Source organism: Carassius auratus, unplaced genomic scaffold, assembly GCF_003368295.1.
Source record: "Carassius auratus strain Wakin unplaced genomic scaffold, ASM336829v1 scaf_tig00216123, whole genome shotgun sequence".
Classification (NCBI taxonomy): Eukaryota; Metazoa; Chordata; class Actinopteri; order Cypriniformes; family Cyprinidae; genus Carassius; species Carassius auratus.
Genome location: NW_020528421.1, coordinates 100712 through 127061, shown reverse-complemented (window position 1 = coordinate 127061; position 26350 = coordinate 100712). Strand labels below are relative to the sequence as shown.

Here is a 26350-nt window from a genome sequence, read left to right as displayed (position 1 = left end):
TTTCCTGTGCTTGTGTTTTTTTGGGGGGAGGGACTGTGATGTGAAATCCAAAATTTGATTGTTGTGAAGGAGACTTGCGGCTTTGATGAAGAAGATAAAGATCTATAATAATTCTTAGAAGTTCATCCATTTCACTTCACCTTGCCCTCCCTGGTTGGCTCTCCTGCTTGCACCTTTTCTGAGTGATAAAGGACACTTTTAGACCAAAATCACTTTTCTTTGAGTGTGACAAAGAAATGTGTGGTGTAAATGGACTTAACAACCAGATCTGGGTGCCTGTTGGAAATGCAGTGTTTGTGCACAGAGAAAGATCTATTTCCTGTATCTTACTCTGTTCAGAATAAACTGTATGCTGATATTCAACGACCCTGGGAATTCTCTTACCTCCCACACCAGTTCTACATGGTTTCCAAATACAAGTGTGTGATGAACAGCATGTAAAGATCTATAGGGTCAAGCACACTTAGATCAGAGTTTACACTGCATGTGTGATGATTTCACAGTTTACTAGTTCCAGGGAAGCATCCATATTTTAAGGAATCATTGATCATCATTGGCCTAGTAATAATTTAACAATGCTATTTGCAAACTGCCACTTTACAATGTGTTTGCAGTTACTGTTTTCATGACGAATACCATATATATTTTTTTTAATATATATATAAATACATTGATCCAACCATTCTTGTTTAGGTTGCACCTGTATGTACTGTGCTCTTACTATAAATGCTACATTTAAAATAGAATTATGATAACTAGTAAATATGGACACATACCACATGTAGGCCACGTTTACTGTGCTAATTTTAATAAAAGCAAACGCAATAAAAGTGCAATAATAATAATAATAAATGTATGATTATCTGTAAAACAAACGAAAAATTATTTAATGGGAAAATATTTCCGATAAACTGACCTTGCTACTTGCTTCTATCATCTAAAGGTTAAATTAGTCTCCGTCCGTTATTCTGTCATGGTTGTGTCTCAAACCAAAGATAACTGTTTACATAGTAACTAATTGGGTATTATTTCTATTATTATTAAGATATTATTTACGTAAAAAATATTTTTTTTCTTTTTTGTAAATTTTCCATATTTATTGCGCTCTTAAGACAACACGTCACACGTCAGTGATGGCCCAAACAATGGTGTCTAGGTAGGCGGCTCACTAGGTTTTGAGACGTAGTCAGAGTCCAGTATACACACCGATCGCAGATGAGCGCTTGTGCTAAAACAATTCACCATTCTTCCTTTCAGCTTGATGTCAGTAAACAGTCTGCGGGACGTAGATGGTTTTATGCAGAATAAGTAAATTATATGAAGTATAAAAATAGTAATATTGGAATTATAGTACTTCAGATAGTTACATCTTGATGAATGGATCTCTTTTTATTAGCTCTAGCAGCTAAGCTGTTAGCTTACCGGTAAACTCTACTGCCTTAACCGACGACGCTTAACTTCCTGTAGGCGTGAGAAACAGGAAAGACCGCGGTCTCGCGGGCCTAATAAGGGCTTGTGTTTCTGCTGTAGCCAGCGGCTCTGGTAAACTTCAGGTAAGTCGGTTCCACTACTGTTCCACGGTCCCCAATGATACAAAATAAATTTTTATTAGATTCTGATAAATTAACGCCCAAGCTAAAGAGTTTGATACGTTAAATATAACTTTGTTTTTCACTGTGCTGTGCATCTGAGAGCAGTTCTCGTCAGACTGAGCATTCTAAATAGTATTTTTTAAATAGTTTTTTTTTTTTTTGGAGCAACAAATGTTAAAACGCGAATATAAATTTTTATAAATACACCTAAAGTAAACTCACTATTAAACTATGGAATTGTTTTATTACCATATTCATATGGGAATATGGGAACATGGGTTTAACATTGTAAGTCATGTTAATACCACAGTGCTGTTTTTAGTGTGGGTTTTAGTCACAAATGGCACCAAAAAATAAATGAAACAAAATTACAGTTATACTTAATTGAAATGAATAAATCCCGTAGCCGTTTATTATAATGATTTTACAGTAATAGCAATAGTTGGACTAATTTATATTATGTAAAGGATGGTTATTATAAACCTTTTTTTTTATCTCAAATGTTTGCTTTGTCTTTCCCTTTCTTTCTTTGCAGCAGAATGGCAGACAGTGTCAGTCTTCAGTTTGTGAGTCCATATGCATTTGAGGCCATGCAGAAGGTAGATGTGGTCAGACTAGCAGCTTTAAGTGACCCAGAGCTGCGGCTCCTGCTGCCCTGTCTGGTGAGGATGGCTCTGTGTGCCCCTGCAGATCAGAGTAATGCCTGGGCACAGGACAAGAAGCTCATCCTGCGACTGCTGTCAGGGGTGGAGGCGGTAAACTCCATTGTTGCACTGCTGTCTGTGGATTTCCATGCTCTGGAGCAGGACGCTAGAAAAGAGCAGCAGCTGAGGTGAGTTCAGAAGCTAGAAATTGCATTCATGTGGTCGTTCTATAGCAGGGATAGGCAACTCCGGTCCTGGAGGGCCACTATCCTGCAGAATTTAGCTTCAGCCCTCATAAAAACTTTTCTAGTAATCCCGAAAACACTGATTGCCTTGTTCAGGTGTGTTTAATTAGGGTTGGAGCTAAACTCTGCAAGATAGTTGCCCTCCAGGACCGGAGTTGTCTATCCCTGTTCTATAGATTCCGTTCACTGGCAGAATAAATCAGATAAGTAAATCTTTCTCAGAATTACTCTGAGAAATTAAGAGAGGTGTTTTTGAAGGAATTTTGCTTAAAGGGGGGGTGAAATGCTCGTTTTCACTCAATATCCTGTTAATCTTGAGTACCTAGAGTAGTACTGCTTCCTTCATAACTCCAAAAAGTCTTTAGTTTTATTATATTCATAAGAGAAAGATAGTCTGTACCGATTTGTCCCGGAAAAACACGACCGGCTTGAGGCGTGACGTGTGGGCGGAGCTAAAGAATCACGAGCACCAGTAGGCTTTTGCGTTGAGAGCGTTTGGAAGCTGTGACATTACCGTGAGGGAAAAACCATCATCCAAAACAAACCATGGCTAACAGTCAGATTCAGTGTATATTTATGATCCAGAATCAGATCCAGAGGCTGAAATTTAACAAGAGCAGCATCAGCAAAGGCGTCTCTGTGTGGTATGTACTGAAACTGTATATCGTCGCTGTCCGATGAAAACCACGTATGTCCATTTTGCCGATTTTGAGATTTTTTGACGGATTGAATGTCCAGGTTCATTTCCGTATACAGTATGCTTCACATATCTAAATGGCCAATGAAAAGTTGTGAAATCATGTCATCTGATTTTCACGTATATCCATTTGGTGTCAAAGCTGTCAATCACGCCGCGTATCTCCCGCCCTGTGGAAGCATCTCGCCGGTCTCGTAAAGTTTCATCGAAGCTCAGCACTGGATAGCCGAATAACACCGTGAGGTAAAGTAAATAAACATAGCCTGGTGAGACAATGACTTTCCTTCATCGAGGTAAACGTTTCCCCCCTGACGCCAGACGTACGTCTAGGAGTGACAAAATTACGGTAGGACTGTGCAAACAAAGTATCTGTCTAGCATTACCATGTCAGTGTATTGATTCATTGTCACTTCATAGTTTGCAAGAGACATTTAATAAATTTATAATTAATATTAAATAAACTAAGCGTATTTAATAAACTAAGACGTAGGCTATTTAATAAACTGAGCGTATTCATCTGTCAATATGAAACGTGACTTGGCCATTCTAATTAATGATCGGAAGAACGCGTATCGACCACCATTACTGTAAAATATGCACGTATGTCCATTTAAACTCAATTTTGGTCAAATGTGGATTATATCATTACACTGGCAAGAATATGGTTACATGTAAAGATGCCGTACCAAGTATGACAACGCTACATTCAACTGCTTTTGAAATACAGTGTTTTTTTCACTTCCTGAAAAGTAACCGTTTTGGACATACGTGAGTTTCATCGGGCAGCGACGATATATTAGCTTAGCGGATTTGGAAAATGACTAAGTTCCACTTTGTCGTCTTTTTTTTTCTTTTTTCTTTTTTTTTTTAAGCTGTACATGTGGAAAGTGCAGTTTGATGACAACATCGCATGTTGTTTACTTGATGTGCTTACGCGCCGATAGCTAAGTTAACAACACAGAGATATTTGAAGCAGTTTTACTCACCGGCTGCGGTTCCAACACACGATTGTGACCCTTTTTCGTTGGGACTGCATTATCCTTAAGAAATAAACGATGTGCAAATCCGGCGTCAAACTGGGCCTTGTTTGTAAAACAAGCATCTTCGAAATGCAGGGAACAAACACAAACACTTGCACAACTCCGTTGATGCTCTGTAAAAATAAACTCCATCCACTGGTCCCTTAATGCTGTTTCTCTTTTGGTAATCTGTGCAGGGTTTTCTTGCTCTGGCAACCAAAAACACACTCCTTTCGTGATATTTCGCGACGCTCTCGCTGTGATCAGTGATTGTCTGTGCACAGCCTCTCTCTGCTCTGCTATACGGGAGCGCGCGCTCTTCCGGCAGACGTGCCCTCAGGACCCATATAAGGAAATTCCGCTCCATCTAACGTCACACAGAGCCATACTCGGAAAAAACTTTCCGAAACTTGTGACAAACCGGAAGGAGTATTTTTGGAACAGAAATACTCCTTCAAACGTACAACTTAATTTTTGAAACTTTGTCCATGTTTAGCATGGGAATCCAACTCTTTAACAGTGTAAAAAACTCAGTATGCATGAAATAGCATTTCACCCCCCCTTTACATATCTGATGATTCGAATTATATTTTCTCTCTACAGACATAAGGCTGGTGGCTCTAATGGCGAGAGCATTCTGGTCTCTCAATTGCAGCATGGTTTGACTCTGGAGTTTGAGCACAGTGATCCTCTCAGGAGACTCAGACTGGCTCTTAGTGAACTGCTGGCCATTATGAACAAGGTTTAGTATTTACTTCTGGATAATGATCTGTCCTTTAAAAGTGAAGTGTATCATTTTTTAATGACAACTGTAAGTTAGTTACTGTGTGTGTGTGTGTATATATATATATTTATAGGGAGTTTATTGTGCAAAAAAAGATAACACCATTTTATTTCATAAAAAAAAGTTTTTGTGTTATACGTGTTAGTAAGCTTTATTTTTTTGTTATTTTTTACCTAATCAAAATAACCCGACTGCAGTTTGATTTGAGATTAATTGGAATTCACAATGACACACCAAGATTTTTGAAAATTGTTATCCGTCTTTGCAAATGAGCTCTTCATATAAACATAAACACAAACACACACACACACACACACACACACACACACACACACACACACACATATTTATATATGATTTGGAAAGGCACACGTCTTAATAAAATGTTGATTATTAAAACAGCTGATAATACATATCAGAGCAAAAATCAAGCACTGAGGTTAAAGAACTGTCTGTAGAGCTCTGAAATAGGTTTGCGTCAAGCCACACATCTGTGGAAGAGTTCAGAGAAAAATTCTGCTTCATTGAAGGGTCATAGAAGCGGTAACAGAGTTTGAAACAACAGTAACAGAAGTTTGAAACAGCCATGCCTCTTTCTAGAGCTGGCCTCCTGGCCAAACTGAGAAACTGATGGAGAAGGGCTTTTGTTAGTGCAGTGAACGAGAACCTGATGGTCACTCTAGTTGATCTCCATGATCATGTGTGGAAATAAGAGAAATCCACAGAAGGACAAACTTCACTGCAACACTACACCAATCTGGGCTTTATGGTAAAGTCTTAATCCTCTCCTCGGTGGAGACAAATTAAAACACACTTGGGATTTGCAAAAAAAGCACCTAAAGGACTCTCATACTCTTGAAAAACAAGATTCTCTGGTCTGATGAACCTCAATTCTAAGCATCATTTTTGAAGGAAACCAGCTCTGCTCATCACCTGCAGAGTATCACCCCAAAAGTAAAGTTTTTTTCAGCGGCAGGGACTGAGGGACTCGTCAGAGTAGAAGGAACACTCAGTGCACCAAAATACAGACTGAAATACAGTGAATATCCTTGAGTGGCCCAGCCAGAGCCTAAGCTCAAACCTATTCAAATATTCTGAAAATGTGAATCAGTCCCCATCCAACCAGACAGAGCATGAGAGGTGAAGAGATGAGAAGAATGGCATATAATTACTAAATGATGATGAGTAAAAAATTGTCAGCATCAAAAAAAAAAAATTACTTGACTGTAAAGGTGCTTCAGCTAAACGTTTAGTTAACGGTGTGAATACTTATACAATACACTTAATTCAGCTATTTTTTTAATTTGCGAAGTTGTGACATTTTTGTTTTAGTTTTGTCAATATTGTGTATGGCGTGTAGATTGATGTGGGAAAAAAAAGTAATTTAAAGCAGTTTAACATAAGAAAACATAACAAAAAGTGAAAAAATGAAGGCACTGTGTGTGTGTATGTATGTATGCATGTATACATTGTTATTATGTTTTTGTTCAAATAAATGTAGCCTTGGTGGACATAAGAGACCAATTCTCAAAACATAAAAAAATGATATAGCTATTATGATCCTTTTAGCAAACTGAAAGACAGAAAGAAAGAAATTAAACATGTATGTTTTCCTCAATATTTCATAAAGATGTTTGAAGAAGATGTTTGCTATCTTTAATTTATTCTATCACACTCCGTGTTCAAATATTTTCCTGTGTTGAACAGGTGGCTGACTCTAATGGAGAGTTTTTCCTCCGGTCCTCTGAGTTGTTTGAGAGCCCCGTGTACCTGGAGGAAGTGGCTGATGTTCTTTGCATCCTACAAGCAGGTGAATGGTTCAAAGACCCAATCTATGACACAATCATCATCACATCTGTAAACATTTCCTTCAGCATGTCAGAAAAGAAAACACTTGCTAAAATGATACTTCAGCTGTGCCTGACATTTGTCCTGTTTTGTCCTTTATTTACTGTCTTTGAAGATAAAACTATAAATTTGTCTTAAACAGAAAATATATATTCTTTTATTTATCTGCTCCCAATAGAGCTGCCTTCTCTGCTGCCCATCATTGATGTGGCCGAGGCGCTGCTTCACGTGCGGAACGGAGAGTGGTTCCTGTGTCTGCTGGTGGCAAATGTCCCAGACAGCTTCAGTGAGGGTATGTCAATCATCTGCTGAAATATCCAACAAATATCGAATCAAAAACAATTAAAAATGTCACTTTTAATCCATTCACTATCCTGTCGTTTAAAGACATGTATTCAGCACTTATTGGATGTACTTTTTATTTACACGTGCCTGGCCTACTATGCACATTTAATCAGACATGTTCATTTGTGACCCGTGCTGGCAAAATGAGTCGGAATACGGAATGTAGTTTAATTTTAAACTACCGTATTTTCCGGACTATAAGTCGCACTTTTTTTCAAAGTTTGGCTGGTCCTGTGACTTATAGTCAGGTGCGACTTATTTATCAAAATTAATTTGACATGAACCGAGAGCAATGAACCAAGAGAAATGAACCAATAGAAAACATTACTGAGCTCTATGCTGCTCTGTGCTCCTGTAGCCTACACTAAGCAGCATAGAGCTCCCTCTCGTGGCTGGAGATGGTAATGTTTTTTTGGACTGATGCGACTTATACTCGAAAAATACGGTATATGCAAAAAAAAAAAAAGGTTTAATTTAAGGTTTTCACCAAAATGAGTTAGGCCCTCCTCGTCTAGTGATCCTAATGCTCCAAATAGTAATTAAACGTCTAAAATTATCTTTATTTGTACCTTTACTTGCAATATTGTGATTAAAAATATAGAAATGATCATTGAGAAAAGAAGTGGAGGAAAAGATGCAATGTTGCTAGGTGAATTTGCTTTGGAACTATCAGAGAACTTTTTATATATATATATATATATATATATATATATATATATATATATATAAATAAAAATTCTAAAAAATGTAAAAATAAAAATAACATATTAAAAAAAATTAGCTATTTGCTATAAATCATTTTGCCAGCACAGGTCACATTTATAAACATTCCACATTATGAAAGTTCATTAAATTGTGAATTCACTTTTAAATAGTTGGAGTTGCATTCAGGTGTTTCTAGGTTTTGGATCAGGGGTATGTAAATTAGTTTTCTTTTTAAAATATAAAAATAGGTTTTGTTTTTCTTCATTTACTATAAATCCACGTGAAACTCAGTTTTACTTTACATTTTATCTGTCTTATGTGGCCATTGCACGATCATCTAAAAGGTGCTGAATTTCCATTTTGATGAGTATGGCAGGGTTGATTATGTGCAGTTTGGGCATGGGTCTCTTTGTGTACCTCTTTATGTGTGTATGTGGGTTTTCCACAGAGATTCTCTAAGTGGAAATAAAAACATCTCAGAGTCTGTGCTATCTTTTCATCACTCCTAGGTCCTTGTTGAGTCAATAGCTTATTTGTGTGAGACTCCATTCAGAGCCAGTTTGAAATGTTTCGTATTATTGAATGGCCAATTCTCAAAGCTGATTACCTAGACAGGATCTTTCATTGGGAGAATATTCCGCTCAAGGCTGAATCATTAAGGGAAAGAGCTTATCTATGGAGATGCACTGTAATCAGATGCAGCATGAATTGTGACAGACTCAGCTGCGGTTTCCCTCAATCAGGCGTTTTTTCATAAGGGGCTATTGAAACTAATATCATTCCGGCAGCCGTCATAAAAGATTCTCTGTAATTCTAATCATTCAGCGTGGCAAAATGTCATCTGTGGTTAAAATCACATAGTAAAAGGTAAACTGATATTTTAATTCAAGTTGAGAGGAGAGCAGGATTCCAAGCTAAATAAAGAAAGACATTTGTGAAAAATATTTTTAAATGATCTCATTTGAGTTGTAACATAGTAGTTGTGACGATCAGTCAAGTTTAGCTTTGGTGCTCACATGGACTCACAGTATCAAATCTGGTCTACATCTTGTCCCAATGGCACATATAATATTTGGGAAAAGCTATGTGTTAGCATTCCTGTGCATCTTAGTAAACTGAGACTGAACCATGTTAACCGGCCCATTTCTTTTTTCTTGATCGAATGTGTCTTTCAATAAAAAAAAGTGTCAAAAGGCCAAAAAAAAAAAAAAAAACGAAAGAAGCCTCTTCTCACTCAGGATGCATTTATTTGTTTAAAAAAATGGCAAACACAATAATATTAATTCATATACCAATTAATAATAATAAGAACTTCCTGTGAAATGAAGCTGAATTTATGCAGTCATTACTATAGTCATCAGTGTCAAATGGTCTTTTAGAAGTCATTCTAATGTATTGATTTGGAACAATTCTTATTATCAGTGTTTAAAACAACCTTTTCGGTACATGGTACATTTTTTCAGTGTTCTTTGAATGGAACATTAAAAAGAATAGAATAGAAAATCTGAAAAAGATGTCCTTCGTAACAGTTTTTCTTGTATTTACGGTCACGTTTGATCAGTTTGATGAATCCTTCCTGAATAAAGATTTGAATTAAATCATTATTTATCTTAATGACCCCAGACCTTTGCACTGTACTTAATGTATATAATAAAAATGCAACAAAATTAGCATCTTTCATGTGGTTTTCAGGCTACTTAAAGTTAAAAGCAGCACATTTAATCGAAGTAGCTCATGTGTCCCTGTGTCTCCAGTGTGCAGGGGTTTGATAAAGAACGGAGAACGACAGGATGAGGAGAGTGTGGGTGGGCGACGCAGGACAGAAGCTCTCCGGCAGCTGTGTCAGATGAACCCTTCTCAGGCTCTGAACATCAGGGCCATGGTGGTGAGTCTCGAGCTTTATACCACCTGTCATGCTTGGTAATGGACAGCAGCTAAATTGATCCGAACCATGTGTCATTAAAATCAAGCCCTTGGTCCTTCCACAGGTGGAAGAGTGTCATCTTCCAGGTCTGGGCGTTGCTCTAACTCTAGACTACAAGCCAGACACGGCAGATGAGGCGGTTAGTCCTCTCGTGTCTTATGTCAGCGGCCTACTCCTGGGCACCAATGGAAAAGTGCGTACCTGGTTCAGTATGTTCATTCGCAACGGACAGCAGGTAAGGAGGAACAACAGAAGCACGCAGACAATTGATGATAAGCTGCGTTGTAAACACATGAAATGCATGTATGTGTCTCACTTCAGAGGAAAAGAGAGAGCAGCTCAGTGCTGTGGCAGATGCGGAGGCAGCTGCTGTTGGAGCTGGTGGCCATCTTACCCCGCTCCCGCAGTACCCACGTTCCCAACGACAGTGACATGGACTCAGAGAGCAGCTCGGGGTACTCTGGCCTGCGGGAGGAGCATGTGGTGAAGGCCAGTGCGCTGCTGCGGCTCTATTGCGCACTTATGGGGATTGCTGGTCTTCGGTATGCTACAGCTGACACACATCAGTTCTTTAAAGTATAAATGGGTGGTATAGTAACTCTTAACCATGAGTAATTTAGATGCTTAAGGTGCTGACTTCCCCTTGGTTCTGGCTTCATTCCATTGCGAGGTTATGGAAGTTAATTCCAACAGTTTATTACATTCAGTTCCTAATGACACTGAATACCTCTTCCAAATGTTGCGAAGTTTTAATGGTGGTTACCGATGTGTTTTCTTTCCGCAGGCCCACAGATGAAGAGGCGGAGCAACTGTTGCAGTTGATGACCAGTCGTCCTCCAGCCACACCGGCAGGAGTGCGCTTCGTCTCCCTGTCCTTCTGCAAACTGCTGGCGTTCCCTACCCTCGTCAGGTACACACTTTGACACTTATACTCCACCTAAATAAGGATTTAAAGATTTAAACGGTCATATCATACTTCAGTTAAAATGTTGTCATTGAGGTTCAGTGGTAATGTGCCATAAATCATTATAATTTAGTTTGACACAGTTTTCCACCTCCATTTGAATCTGTGCTAATGCTGATCTTTTAGGACTTCTGAAACTCTGCTAAACTGTTACACTACAGTTCAAAAGATTGTAGTCAGTACAATTCTTTTATGGACAGTTAGTAATACTTTTATTTAATAAGGAGGCTTTGAATTGATTAAAAGTGACTGTAAAGGCTTTTATGTTTTTACAGAGGGTTTGTAGTTCAAGTAAATGCCGTTTCTTTTGAACTGTCATTTCCATCAAAGAATACTGAAAAAAAATACATCTCAGTTTCCACAAAAATAATTTTACTCCACGTTGATAATAAGAAGTTTTTGTTGTCCTCTAAATCAGCATATTCACGTGATTTCTGAAGGATCATGTGACTCTAAAGACTGGAGCAATGGTTTGCTGGAAAGTCAGTTTTGGAATAAATTACAGGAATAAATTACATTTTTAAATTCAGTTATTTTAAATTGTAATAATTTTCCACAGTTTTTTTTTTTATTTTTGCTGTATTGTGGATCAAATAAATGTAGAGCGCAAGAGACTTCTTTTTATAAAACATTAAAAACACATTATAGACCCCAAACTTGGGCAATAGTGAATGTCAAAAGATCAAGGAAAATAACTGTTGCATGACATGACCACTTTAAATATGTAACATTAGCAAGCACTTTGTATTTACAGTAAACATCAACATTAGCACTTTAATGTTCTGTGACTCAGTTATGTTTAATGTGAAGTTCAATTCAGTTCAATTCTGGTGCAATAATTTTATTTACTCAAAGTCCTTAAACCCAGATGCGTCATGGTGCTGTTGTTGTTTCTTCTCTCTGCAGTACTCCAGAACAGGAGCAACTGATGGTAATGTGGCTCAGCTGGATGATAAAAGAGGAGGAGTATTTCGAGAGGTACAGAAGCCCTTCAAACCCATAACAACCAATAAATGCATTTTACAACATACTAAAAATGCCTGTTATTTTATGATTCGGCAAGAAGGAAATCTTCTGGAGAAGTTTACAGGAAACAGAATCGTCTGCTTATGTTCCAAACGTCTGTTTATCCTTCAATCCAATTAGTTTTAGTTCATAGAGAACTATTTAAGAAGTATTTGGAAATTACATTTTGAATTTTCACATTCTTTATGTCCGCAATCATTTCATTCCTCTGAGGTCTTCCCAGTCTGGAGCGTTCAGACCCACTTCTGTTGTAGATAAAGGCGGTTTGGAAGCATAGGCTGGTGAGCCAATATGAATCTTAGCCTGCAGTACAGCCCTTTTTTTTTTACTTAAAGACCACTTTTTTAGTAGACCAGAAAAAATTAAATGTGTTGTGCAAAAATAAAGCATTTGTGGTGAAATGTGGTAAATGTGGTCAGTATATTAGATAATTTTATGCTTATAAAAGTGAGATGGGGAGAGCATGAATGATGGAATGAAAACAGATGGGGTTAAGCTGAGGTTAGGCAGTGGCAGGCTTTTTCAATTTAATAACTAATAAGCAGCTGATGGGTTATAAGTCATCTCCTGTAGCTTGTGCTCCTTGTGACCCACTATGATTGGAGCGCTTATCCACATAAATTTAGAGATAAATGTCCATCGATGCACAGCCCGAGGGTGTTTGTGGTTAGTGTTATCGTATATGTGAAGCCCACTGTAAACCTGGGGGTTGATATGTGTCTATCTGTTTGTTCTATATAAAAGAGTGTTTAAATATGTACTCTTTTTAAAGCATTTTCCCCTTCTACTCATTGTCTTCACTCTATTTTGCCTTTCTGTCCCCCTCTTCTCCTCCCTTCTCTTATTCTTTCCAGTGCCGCCGGTGTCTCTGCCTCTTTTGGAGAGATGCTATTACTGGTTGCAATGTATTTCCATAGCAACCAGCTCAGTGCCATCATCGAGCTGGTTTGCTCCACCCTTGGGATGAAGGTGAGTTTAAGCAATCAGTTGGTCAGCCAATGAATAAAACCTACAGTAAAGACACTTCAGCACTAATCTGGGGGCATTAGGTTTCCAAGTTATTATTATTAACGTCGGATGCCTGTCATTTCATGTAATTTATTAAGATGGGAGTGTCTCTTGAATGTATTTGGATGTCATAGATGTTTGTGCGGTGTATGCATGTGCAAATTGAAAACAATAGCATTTATTTGAAAAGTTAATGTTTTTACTGTCCCTTTAAAACAACTTAATGTGTCCTTTCTGGATTTCTGCATGTTTATTTATGTCCCCAAACTTTTGAACAATGGTGTATATGATTAGGGAATTCTATAATGAATGTGCACGAGGTAATGCATTAAGTGAGGATTGGCCTTTTAGTTAGAGTAATGAGTGTATAAATGAGTGTTAAAAATACATTCCACAATCGCAGATGTTTCTACCCCGGTGAGTTTAATTTCACAGCGGACCCCAAAGATAGGCGATGAAAAAGTAGCTAATATGCGCTGTAATTTTTTACCACAGTTGTGTGAGGACACGAAGACTGGGATTTCACAGAGTACATCTGCGAAACACATATTTCAAACAAACCCATCTGAATAGGAATTTTAGCTGTTTCAACTGTCTTACCTAGACAGCCGCTTTGGACATTCTGGACATTTGATTTTTAGCTTATAATGAGCAAACATGCTTTATAATTAAGCAAATTAGTTTTTTATTAGACACAATTAATTAATTCTAGTGCCTACAGCAGTAGGTCAGTCTATCCATCAGGGGTTCACTCTAGAGGTATTGGGGTTTTTGTTTGTTTCTCTATAAAAACAAGTCAAATTTAGAAGCAAACAAAGGGGGTACTTAGTCCTGTTTACTTTGGGGCTTAAATGCCAACATTGGTTAAATTCCAAAATTAATCCTCTAGGTGTAAAACATCCATTATACTTAGCTTGCACTGTAAAAGTCACAGAAGAGAGGGTGTTAATTGGTGGATTTATTGATTGTTAGTGTCTAGGAACATGCACATCCCAGAGAAGGCTAAAGTACGTCTGTGTAATATGTTATTGCCCTTAGCTGAGTCGTACATTATTGATGTGGTACAGATAGATGAGTCATGGAGGGTTTGTTTAGCCAGAATGAGTCACTTTCGGCATTAAGAAAAAAAACTTCATGTTTTGTTGAAATTTGTTTTTGAAGTTTCTAAACCTTGTACAGAGTTTAATCTAGTTGAGAACTGTCTGAAACTCCTTATCCTTCCACAGATCGCCATCAAACCCAGCTCACTGAGCAAAATGAAGACCATTTTCACTCAGGAAATCTTCACAGAACAGGTGCCTCTTTCTTGACACTGGATTGATGGTGTTTTAATGCAAAGCGGCCGTTAGCCTCTCCTAATAAGAGTAATGTTTTTGTAAAAATAATTGTGTGCTTCTGAGTATGTGCAATTTATTTGACATATTGTAAGAACTGTGTAGGCACGATTTCAAACATCTTAATTACTAACAGCCTGTCATATTATTACATGCACTATTATGGATATCCTTTCCTAGCAGCTATCTTTGAGAACTGCATACTTGCCATCTGTTGAACATGGCAGTCTAACGAATTGAAACAAAGCACTTTTTGTCATCATGGATAAGACATCTGTTGAATATCTTAAATGTAAATTGTGGCATCAAGATGGATATAGTGACAAGTGGATTTTTGTGTTGTCACAGGTGGTCACAGCACATGCTGTGCGAGTGGCCGTTACTAATAACCTCAGTGCCAACATCACAGGATTCCTCCCCATCCACTGCATATACCAGCTCCTGAGGAGCAGAGCCTTCACCAAACACAAAGTGTCCATAAAGGTAATCATTAGAATACTCTTCTGACTGTGTTGTTTCTGTTCTGTTGGAATTGTTGTGTTGTATTCATTTTTTTTTAATTCTTCAGCAGAATAAATCATAAGTATGTTTACTCTCATTTTGCTATAATAACAAACAAAACAACAGTTGAGAAACACACACACACAACAATTTTTTTTTCTGTTCTGTTTTGTTGTATTTGTTCCATTTGTTTCTATTGTGTTCTGTTTGTTAAATTCTAGTTACATATACTAGCTTGTTATATCTTATTATGTTTTATTTTGTTTTCTGTTATTTTCTAGCTAGATATTTTATTATGTTTTCTATTCTGTTGACAACCCTCTATGGACACCTTAGTAATTGTATTGCAAATTTCTTAAGCCCCTTTCACACTGCACGTCGGACCCGGTAAATTGCCGGAACATTGCCGGGTCGCCTTTTGTGTGAAAGCAAACACGTCCAAGGATTGATTCCGGCATTGAACCCGGGTCGGGGACCTAGTAGCATTGCCGGGTTCAGTCCCGGAATCAGCGCTGTGTGAACAAAAGCCAGATCTAATGCGGTGTCGTAGTGATGACGCACTTTATCGCGCAACTCTTTTACCGGCTGTTTTGAAGGAAGATCAATGTTCGGGAAAAAAATATGTGCAAACTGTAATGAAGCAGAGATCAGTTAGTTCCTCAGTTTCCGCGCTGACGCCGAGATCATTCGCAAGCTTTAATGAAAGTGTTACGTGCCTAACGTTTTCGACTCCTACATTACATGTCACGCCCTGATGTCACGTGTCGTTACGGGACCTTTACGGGGTGGGTGTGAAAGCACGCACATATCCCGGGTAATCACTGGAAGTGTGAACATGCACAATCTAGCGACCCGGGAACAATTGCCAGAAAACTTTACCCGTGTATTTGCCGGAATCGCAGTGTGAAATGGACTTTAGTTTACTCACCAGACTGATATATAATATAAGTATATGTGTGTGTGTGTGTGTGTAATTAGAATTAAAATTTGGAAACCATGTATTAATGCTTACTAGTCATTTTAACTGAACTTAGAACTGATGGTGGTGCATTTTTGGTCATTCAGTGTTTCTGTAAGAAAATGGGAAAAAAAATTTTTTATAATAATGAAAAGATAATAATAATAATACTACAAGTTCTACTAAGAACAAAATAAGATGCACTAAGGATTAATCAGCTTCTGGATTCATGAATATTAATCAGGTTGTGTGCATTGCCTTGAACTAATTTGCTGAAATCATGAAATCAAAACACGGGGACGATAATAGTGAGAGTCAGCCAATGAGACTGTCGTTTGTGCATTAGTTCCCCCCCCTTTACCAGAAAACCGACAGTTCTGAAGAATTTCAAAGGAACTCTGTAATTTTGACAGGAAAATACAGCAAAGAATATTGTTTACATGTGTCAATTCTGCATGTTATGAAAGACTCTCTTAGTTTTCTTTGCATGCAATGGCGAGTCAATGCGCCTTCACACTAGAGTTTAAGGTACGTCAAATACAGGTGTGCTGCGCGTCTATTCAGATGAACTGAGGAATATCACAGATGGGGTGGGCGAAACTGCAAATCAATCCGTTCCAAGTAAATTAAGGGCTCGTATCCTTGATACAGATACCGATGCAGATCATTTCTTCATTTAAAAACATACATTCAAATGATCAATTACACTTTGAAAATTAACAATAACTAATGCTGTTATGACTAAAATATTACATTCACCTTAAAGCTATGTGGATATTCTTTGACTTTCTGAAAGGAGTTTTCAAGCCCAAAATATGAAAGCAATGCATAAAGTTTCATGTTAAGTATTTTCCTCCCATAGAAAATAGTTATAAAGAAAGAAAAAAAAAATGTATGTGACTTAATGCATTAAGAAAGTAATATTAAAATATGCAGGCAAGCACCACAGGGTATAAATGCAAAGTCCATGAATGTTAAGTGTTTTCCTAATAGAAAACCATTATATATATATATAAAAAAAAAGCATAACGTGGCTTAATGGTTGAAGACAGAGATTCTGTATAAAAAGGACAAACTCTGTAAATTTCATGGGTCTGGATTCCAGTCTCATTCACTTTTCAGCTAATTTTAGCTGTGCACTTTTTGCTGCTTGATATTGTAAACTGGTGTTTCTTACCATATTATCTTAATGTATTGTATTAATTTTAGACACACAGAGTGGATAGCACAAACAATTGTACTTTTTTTTTATATTGCACTTTATTTTTCTCTTTGTTTCCATACTGTGCCTAATGAAGCCGAAGTCTCGCACATTCACCGAAAAAAGCTTCCTTCCACACTGAAAATTGAGATGGATAAGTTGGTTCTTGTTCTCACAGACATGTCTACTCTTTGTTGAATGTACTGAGCAATGTATTAAGTCTAGAGGGGAGAATATTAACCTAGAGTATTGATCTCATCAGGCTAGTATTGATCCGATACCAATACCAGTGTATGTATCGATATTATAGATATTAGGATCGATCCGCCCACCACTTATCACAGATCGCTTGACAGTGTGTTCGGCGAGTGAAGATATATATGTGTTAAACTCACTCCAAACACTGTAGAAATACCTTGCTTATACTGAGCCTCCACTGGTGAGTAAAACTGAGAATTTATTCATGAGGGTTGTGTTATTTTGTAATGCATTCTAATTTACTTGGTTTCCTGTTTTATTCTATTCTGTTCTATTACTTTTGTTTGTTTATTCTGCTCTTTTGTTTGTGTTTCGTTTGTTAAATTTTATTGTATTGTAATTCTGTTGTTGTTTTGCAGTCTGTTTTGTTCTGTTTCTTTCCTGTCCTGTTTTGTTTTTCTGTTCTCCTTTCTAACGACACTACATTACTCTGTTGACTCTGTTCAGTGCTAGTATCGACTTGAATCCATTGGGTTCTATTATCTGTTTGACTGGCTGGCTCCTCTCCTGACTCATGGAAAGACACTCCATTGATTTAATTAAGGATGTGGTTTTTGAATGTGGGAGCGCATCGCCCGGCTGATCAGAATTTTTCCTCACAATTACATTGTCAGCCTTAAAGGCTGGAATCTGCCTCCTCTGGAGTCAGTAAGCCATGTTATAGCTATTGATCTGCTCAGTTGGAAAGATGATTTAATCACCCGAGTGCCAGAGGTAGATGATTGGATAATTCACTTATTCTGAATGATCTCTGAGTGTCTTTTTCTTTCTTTCTTTCTTTCTTTCTTTTTCTTCTTAGGACTGGATCTTCAGACAGCTTTGCGAGACGACTACTCCACTCCACACTCAGCTCCTTCCATTAATTGATGTTTACATTAACTCCATCCTGACCCCGGCTTCCAAAACCAACCCTGAGGCCACCAACCAGCCAATCACAGAGCAGGAGATCCTTAATGTTTTCCAGGGCTTGGCAGGGGTGGGTGGAGCTTAAGCATCTTTTTGATAGCGTTGACTGCAAAATCTCAAAAAAGAAAAAAACTTAACTTTGATAAATGACTGGCCTGCAGTAGCAAAAAATCAGTTGCATAGATATTATTGAAGGTTATTTTTAGACCAGTGGCATCTGGATATTGCAATATGCACAAGTCAAAGATTCAGATTTTTTTTTTTAAACGATAAAAGCAAATTGTGTTGATCCTTGATAGAAGCATAATTAATATAGGTTAAAAGGTACTTTAAAACAGCTGAGGTTTAATTGTGTTAAAGACCTGTTATCATGTGTGGTCTGTGGTAAAGTATAAATCACTGATAGAAATTAATATTATAATTTGAACTGCATTTATATTATCGGGTGAGAACAAAATTTGAACTGAATTCAGCTTGAAAATGACATTAACTTTGCAACCCACGCTGTTTTTGAACAAAATTTGATCAACTTTGAACTGACTTGAGCTGAATAATGACACTATTGTCTAATGTAGAGATGAACCGAAGTTGTTACAGTTGTTAAACTGCATTGATACAATGTTCTAAATTTAGCTGAATTATGGTATTATTATCTTCTGTCAAGCTGCTTTACTAGTCAAATTGAATTTGTTTCATAATTTTTTTATATTACAGCATTAACAGTGTTATTTTCATGTTTATTAATGTGAAGCTTCTGTGAAACGTTCTGTATATTATAAAGCGCTATGTAAATAAATGTGACTTGTCTAAATTATACACTGTATATCTCCAGATCTATTTGACCTCTATTTGTTTCTGTCTCTCTCTCTCAGGGAGATGGAGGGAAAGTCCGTTCACAGTACACCATCACCACCCAGTTGCTCATTCTCTATTACATCCTGTCGTATGAGGAAGCTCTGCTCGCAAATACAAAGACATTGGGTAGGTATATTAAACAATTTACTGACATAAGTTAGGTGAAATGTACTTAATTTTAGTTTTTATTTTAAATTAACTTTTAGTTTATTAGCTTTTTTTTTTTTACTTTATTATACAATTGTATTTAATTTGAAGTTAGTTATTTGTATTGTATTATAATATTACATTTTATGGACAAGGATGGATGGAAACTTCATTTTAAATGTGAATAGTATATTTCCTGTTTTACATTTGCATTTAGAATTCACTTTTTTCCGATTGATCCATTCATTTCAAATTACAGTTTAATCAGTTGAAAAATATGTTTTTGAATGTTTTTATTTTTATTTTTAGATTTGTGTTGTGTTTTCTGATTTTGTCTTCTCTTACAGTCTTTTTCTTTATTTAAATTTAAACGATTCAACTATTAAATGATAGTCTCTGAACACTAGGATTTAATAATTTTATCTCCAGGTAATCTGGTGTATGCTTGCTTATGTAAGTTCCTGTCTTGCCACCCAGAGTGCTGTTATAATATTAGGATGAGAGTGATACAGCTTAGCTTCTTGCTCTCTCCTCTGCATATTTAATAGCTTCAAACTCACACCAATCACCTGCAGTTTGACTTTGCTTTGGAAGCCTCTCATCGGTTATTAGAGCGGTTACTCTTCAGTGTTTATGCACACAGCTCTTCCCAGAGTGCTGTGCTTATTTAATCTCTCTCTCTCCCTCTCTTCTCCTCTATCATTCTGGAGTAATGATGCCCTTTGGCTGTGCTAATGAACTGGAATACAATGAAAAATCACCTGTACATGAGCTGCACCACAGAGGCCTATTTTTAACAAACAGCCTGATAACCATGCGTTCTCTCTCCTCCCAGCACTTATGCAGAAGAAACCAAAATCCTACTCTCCTGCCCTCATGGACCAGATTCCCATTAAACACCTCATTCGCCAGGCCCAAGGATTGCAGCAGGAGCTGGGAGGTAAAGGACACCCCTTAACCTCCATTGCACTTATATAGATTAAACATATGTGATAATACAAACCTAGTTAGTTACATCACTAGATGCTATTATTTTTCTTATTACATGACACTGATACTTGATATCTTTCTAAAGAGATGTTTCATCAATTTTATGTGCATTGGATTACAGGCTATATACATGCAAACAGTAAAAATGCAATTTTATATATATATATATATATATATATATATATATATTAGTTATAAACTAATTTGTACTTGAATTGATTTTTTAGGCTTACATTCTGCTCTTCTGCGTCTACTGGCCACAAACTATCCTCACCTGTGCATGGTGGAGGACTGGATCAGTGAAGAAGAAGTGACTGGTACTCTGCCTTTACTGAGGAAGATGTTGCTGACATCCTCATCCTGCAAATACTCGCAGACACAGCTACGAGAGGGTAAGAAACTCACACTATCAGCCCCTTAGTTAAGAGCAAAATGTGGAAATCACATTTCTCATGTGACCGAGATTGCATTAAAGATTTTCTGCCATATACTACATTTTCGAAATTTGACTCGTAATTTAAAAATCATTTTGATGGATGACAGTAAAAATACACAGTAAAAAACATTAATATTGATTTAAAATGAAGAAAAGGGTATATGTCAAAAGTCAGTTTTGGTTATATCAAACACAAGGTCAAAATAAGGACCTTGTATGTACATGTTTTTTTTTTTTTTTTTTTTTTTTTTACAATTAACCTGAGTAAAAATAGAAAAGTTGTAGCTCAGGTGGATTCTGCAAAAGCAATTAGCACATCTCTGCTGTACAATGTTTTTCTCACGCAGTTTTCACACTACACTAAACCAGACCACTGAAATCTACATTGGGACTCATAAGGCCCTTTGGCACTGGACGAGATCACAAGTGTTTATTATGGTCTATGATATGAATAGTTTGTTGTTATAGTCTGACCTTTCATGTGCATGACTCAGTTTTGCACCTGCGGAGTAATGAGCCTGAAGGTGTTTCTGTATTCATACAACACTGCTCTGACAGGCCTGTTTCTCCACAGGACTCTTGTATTCACAGACGGTGACAGGATAATGCTATATTTAATGAGAAAAAATCTAATCTAAATCAAAATCATCCAAATATTTTACATTTGTCTTTGAATTAAAAGTCGTCATTTGTGTGCGTGTTTAAAAAAAAAAGTATTAATCATTAACTTTTTTGTTTTCTTAGCTTTCCAGAATGTTCTCTCTGGTGGGCCCAGGCTGCTGCGCATCCTGGAGCACCTGACGCTGCTCTCTGCGGGAGATCTGATCCCATACGCAGAGGCTTTGACTGCCAGCATGGGGGTGCTCTTAGAGGACGCCGTCTCTCGCAGGATCCTACAGACTGTTAACAAACTCTGGATGGTACTTAATACAGTCATGCCACGCAAGTGAGACTTCCTCTGTGTTTAGTAAAAATGGAAGGAAATCTTGCACTTTAGCACTCGTTCTAAGTCTCTTTCCTCTGTCAGGCTGTGGGTGATGACAGTAAACGCTTTGCAGCCTTCAGTAAAGCTCCTGCGGCAGCAGAAATACACTCAGAATGATCTGATGGTGGATCCTCTCATCGTCCTGCGCTGCGACTCCAGAGTCTTCAGGTATTACCTGCTTAGAAATGCCTGATAAGAAAAACCCTATAAAGAAATTCCATAATTCATGCAAATCTTAGTCTTACTGAAGGAATGTGTGTTTGTTCTCATGAAGGTGTCCTCCACTAATGGACATCACACTTCATATGCTGAATGGGTACCTGTTGGCATCTAAGGCCTACTTGAACGCCCACCTGAAAGAGACTGCTGAATTTGAGCGTCAAGGTCAGACGGTATCAAACCTTGGGCTGGGTGGCCAACCTGATACCCCCGAGGTCACGAGAGAGGAGCTGAAGAACGCTCTGCTGGCTGCTCAGGTAGACGCATGCACAAACACATCTCTACTATTGATCTCTGAATCACCAGTTTGTGCATTTGGCATATTTGTGTTGTTTTTGTCCACCTTCAGGACAGTGCCGCAGTGCAGATCTTGCTGGAGGTGTGTTTGCCGTCCCCTCAGGAGGAGCTGCAGCTGGGAGGAGGTGGAGGAGCAGACAGCCTGTTGAGGAGCGTTCAGTCTGCTCCAGGTATTCCCATGAGGAAGCAGGTGGGCGACGCGGAGGCCCAGGGGGAGCGCGAGGCAGAGGGCGGGCTGCTCAGTGACCTGAGGGAGGTGCAGTGTCTCATCTGCTGCCTGCTGCACCAAATGTTCATCGCAGACCCCAACATTGCCAAACTAGTACACTTTCAGGTAATTAAGTCTTTCTGTTACAGTACTGCCATCACCATTATGATACATACTTTATACTTACATGCGAAATGATCATAAGACACAGTACACACACAATGTGTTTTTTATGTGGATTTAACATTATGTCATGCATTTCAGAGTGAAACAGGATATTCAGTAGGAAACAAATAATTGTATCCATTGGGAATTGATTAGATTTATTAGTGACAAGTGGTCTCTGTAAGACAGGTGGATGGAGGGGAGGGGTTCAAATCAAGTTACAGTACTGTTCAAAAGAAATGTTTAATTTTTAAAGAAATTAATGCTTCAAGGATTCATTTAATTTAAAAGTTGTAGTAAAGAAATATATAAAAAATAATAGATTCTGGTCTGAAATAAATGCAGTTTTTTTTTGTGTGTGTTTTTTTAATATAATTGTTTTAATAGAATTTTATATATATATATATATATATATATATATATATATATATATATATATATATATATATATATATATATATATATATATATATATATATATATATATATATATAAAATAATTATTTCCTACCTCAAACTTGTAGAACGATACTGTCAAACTTTTTGACACTATTCTGTGCACCAGTACATCATTTGCAAATTTAGCAGAAACGTGTATTAAAAAATCATTTCATTTTCATCTTGGCTTGAATAATTAATAATAAAGCAGCCTATAGGTTTTTGTGAATTGGTTTCAGATAAAGGAAAACCAAATCAAAGAACTCACTAATTGGGTTCTAAAGCTCTAATTGAGTTCTGAAGGTTTTCTAAATGTTCTTTAAATGTTTCTTTAGGGTTATCCGCAGGCTTTGCTCCCTCTGACGGTGGCAGGAATTCCTTCCATGCACATCTGTCTAGACTTTATCCCAGAACTCCTCGCTCAGCCGCAGCTGGAGAAACAGGTAAGCAATTATCAGTCCGTCCATCCATATTTTCAGTCAGGACTACTAAATCGATCAGTTGCCAATTAATTTGAATTCATGTGTGAATGAATCCCTTCATTTGTTATCTCATGAATATACACAGAATATAATTTATCTTTTTAGAATTTAGTATGCAAGACTCTTTATAGCTTTATAGTATGTACTACAACTTAATTTAGAGCTGTATAGATATAAGTTGAAAGTATAAAGAGTATGTATTTTGCTACTCTAATCACAGACACATGGTGAGCCCTCAGGGTTGACCTCTGGGCTTGATGCTAATGGGAGTTTTGTTTTGTCTGGCACAGATCTTCGCCATACAGCTGTTGTCCCATCTGTGCACCCAGTATGCCCTGCCCAAATCCCTCAGTGTGGCACGTCTTGCCATTAGTGTGATGGGCACCCTCCTCACAGGTAGAAACAACTCTTTCAGCTGTTGCTTTATCTCTTTAACCTTCTTTCATTTTCTCTTTACCTTGGTCTCTGTTCTTATTAATTTATTAGGGCTGGCATTTTATTAAAGAATGTCTAAAAATAACACTGATAATTGGAGATATCAGACCATTACCTTGACTTCATTTGTAGTAAAAACCAGCCTGTGCAAACTCGTCCCATTCTCTTAGTACACACTGCCCTCTGCTGGCCACTTATTACTGCCTGTGACAAACCTTCTTCTGCAGTGTTTATGAATTATGCATCAGCCATCCATTTATTGTTTTATTGAATGGAGTACCAGAGTTAATATATTTACTTTATATTTTTGGTATCTTTCACAGTGCAGACCCGTGCCAAGCGCTTTGCATTTTTCATGCCGACGCTGCCATGCCTGGTTTCGTTCTGCAAGGCTTTCCCCCCACTCTTCGATGATGTCATGTCCCTGCTGGTTCAGGTGGGACAGGTGTCTGCTGCTGATGTCACCACCAAGGCCAGAGATATTGACCCTCTAATAGCCAGTGAGTGTATTCTTGCCTTATTTGGCTGAAATGTTTTAAATTTGTATTGATCAATGGCTATTGTATGGGGCAGGGGCAAGGCAAGATGTTTTATTATTTTACTCCGTTCAGAGTCAGATTTAATAGAGTAAAAGTGCATGCCGACTTTTTCAGGTGCCTTTTGTTCTTGAAGTATTTTTTCCATAGGTTTAAAAAAAAAAGTTGGTAACACTTTACAATAAGTTTCATTAGTTAACATGAACTAGAAATGACTGATACTTCTTCAGCATTTATTAATCTTAGTTCATGTTAATTTCAGTATTTCCTAATGCTTTATTTAATTTCATTTACTAACGTGTTCTATAATGCACATTACTTAATGCACTTTGAACTAACATGAACAAACAATGAACTTAACGTAACTAACATTAACAAAGATTAATATAGAGTGTAATAAATGTAGTGTTCATTGTTCATTCATGTTCATTAATGCATTAGCTATTGTTAACAGAAGACACCTTGTTGTAAAAGTGTTACCAAAAAGGCTTAAGAGCTAAAGAGTTAAAAGCCAAGAACCAAAACCAACTAACAGCGAGGTGAATCACAACATTATTAAACAACCGCAAAAAGACATTGTGGCTCAAAAGTGAAGATTTTGACATTTGAAATAATTTATACATAATTGTCAACTGCATATTAAAGCGCAAAGTTCTTTCTTTAGTTTTCTAATTATATTGATGTTCAATTCAGAATAAAATATCAATATTTATTATATTAATATTGCATTTAAATAGTCGATAACTAAAATATTTAATTATTGTATTATCATCAGATTTAACTTCATAGATTCCAAAAAGACTTGTGTTAGTGACAAGTGACCTGTGACCCCATCACAGTTAAAATAAATGAATATCCACTTGCAAATTCAGGTAGCCCAGATAACTTGGTTTGTTTTCATTCACTTCACTTTTGGGTCAGTTAAAAGTGATTTGAGACTGACTTTCAAGTCTGATGACCCTAACTGTTTCTGCAGACAAAAAAATGGCATTCTTTGGAAGTTTTTGCACAGTCTGTTGAGCACGTGAGCTTCTGTTCCAAAGTGTTCCATTCCTTCTTTGTTCCTTTATCTTTTATCTAAGCATCAGTAATATGAGGTTATCTTTTCACAGTTCATTTCTCAGTATTTATCAAGACATGATCACAATATGCTGTGGCCAAATCATGTAGCCCTGGATTTAAATCTAATCCACTGTGCTCTTGTGTTTAGGGCTGCAGTATGTCAGACAGAAGCCACAGGAAATACCGCTGTCAGAATCCAAATACTCTCTACGCAAAAGGTCTGCAGAGGAGCTGGGTGGAGCCGATCCTGATGTACAGCTGTGCTATCAGATAGAGGCCACCTTCATGGACATCATCAGCTCCAGCACACAGGCACTGTGACAACACAAACAGACAAATAGAAATGTTAATGGGTCTGTTTGTCCCATGTTAAGGTCAAGCCTCATGTTACAGAAATCTGCTTATGAACATGCAAAGCAGTATAATGATAGATGACTTGCAGCTGTTGGACTAGTGCTGGGACCATTTCAGTTTAAAGCCAGTCCGTTTAAAACACTGAACATGAATTTTCTCCTCCATTTTGGCATACCACAAGTTATGCAAACATCTGGAATGAAGGTAATGAAAGAAATTCTAATTTAATGTAGTTTTACGTGAACTCTACTTATATGGTATAAATGAATAGTCAAATCATGGGGTACCGTTTTTCCAAACAAAGGACGAGATGTACTGAAAGATAAAAATATAGATTTGCAATTCCATATTCTGTTGCCAGCCTAAAACCGCCATCTATATTTGACTCAAAACAATGTTTGGCTTTCCAGGAAGCGTCTTTTAAGTCTTAAGTGAATTGGACTTTCATTCTCTAGCCTGTCCTGAAGGATTGGAGTAATTCTGGTCACTAAGCAGCTTGCTGTAGATTTAGTAGAAGGCATTTTCTAAATAGTGTGTTAGTTAAGTGTGTATTTGAGTGTGCGACAAAATGTGTGTCCAGGGCACTTAGCAGTGATATTATTGGTCTGTTTTCTAGACCACCATTTAAAAGAGTGTTTTCTTGGCTCAAATTCACTGTTTCTTGAAACGTGACGTCTGAATTGTGATTGTGACCTTGGTTTTGTATACATGTCAAATCTTATGCTGTATTAAAACATCTTTTCGAAAACTCAGATACATCATTAAAAATATAGTAAGAATTA

At 37.3% G+C, this 26350-nt stretch overlaps 1 protein-coding gene across 2 annotated transcripts; it reads left to right on the top strand.

The window, feature by feature from the left end:
• The first annotated feature begins 1156 nt into the window (after positions 1 to 1156).
• LOC113097144 (integrator complex subunit 2-like) lies at positions 1157 to 26350 on the top strand. Of its 2 annotated transcripts, none has more exons than XM_026262342.1 (25): positions 1157 to 1553; positions 2131 to 2424; positions 4801 to 4939; positions 6689 to 6791; positions 7008 to 7121; positions 9634 to 9764; positions 9868 to 10038; positions 10125 to 10345; positions 10588 to 10713; positions 11674 to 11745; positions 12648 to 12762; positions 14028 to 14096; positions 14484 to 14618; positions 17853 to 18029; positions 18832 to 18940; positions 19797 to 19901; positions 20179 to 20343; positions 21132 to 21333; positions 21415 to 21540; positions 21647 to 21848; positions 21941 to 22222; positions 23035 to 23142; positions 23472 to 23577; positions 23940 to 24116; positions 25363 to 26350. In XM_026262342.1, exons 2-25 carry the CDS (start codon positions 2132 to 2134, stop codon positions 25533 to 25535), a joined length of 3621 nt encoding a protein of 1206 aa, XP_026118127.1. In that variant the 5' UTR covers positions 1157 to 1553; position 2131; the 3' UTR covers positions 25536 to 26350. The 2 variants fall into 2 exon arrangements, with proteins under 2 accessions (XP_026118127.1, XP_026118126.1); XM_026262341.1 differs by having other exon boundaries at positions 2128 to 2424.

Excerpts from the sequence above, each read along its gene's own strand:
- LOC113097144 (XM_026262342.1), top strand. The coding sequence starts at position 2,132 with ATGGCAGACAGTGTCAGTCTTCAGTTTGTGAGTCCATATGCATTTGAG. Across the intron at positions 21,541-21,646 it reads TGCGACTCCAGAGTCTTCAG|GTGTCCTCCACTAATGGACA; the intron begins GTATTACCTGCT and ends GTTCTCATGAAG. Across the intron at positions 21,849-21,940 it reads ACGCTCTGCTGGCTGCTCAG|GACAGTGCCGCAGTGCAGAT; the intron begins GTAGACGCATGC and ends GTCCACCTTCAG.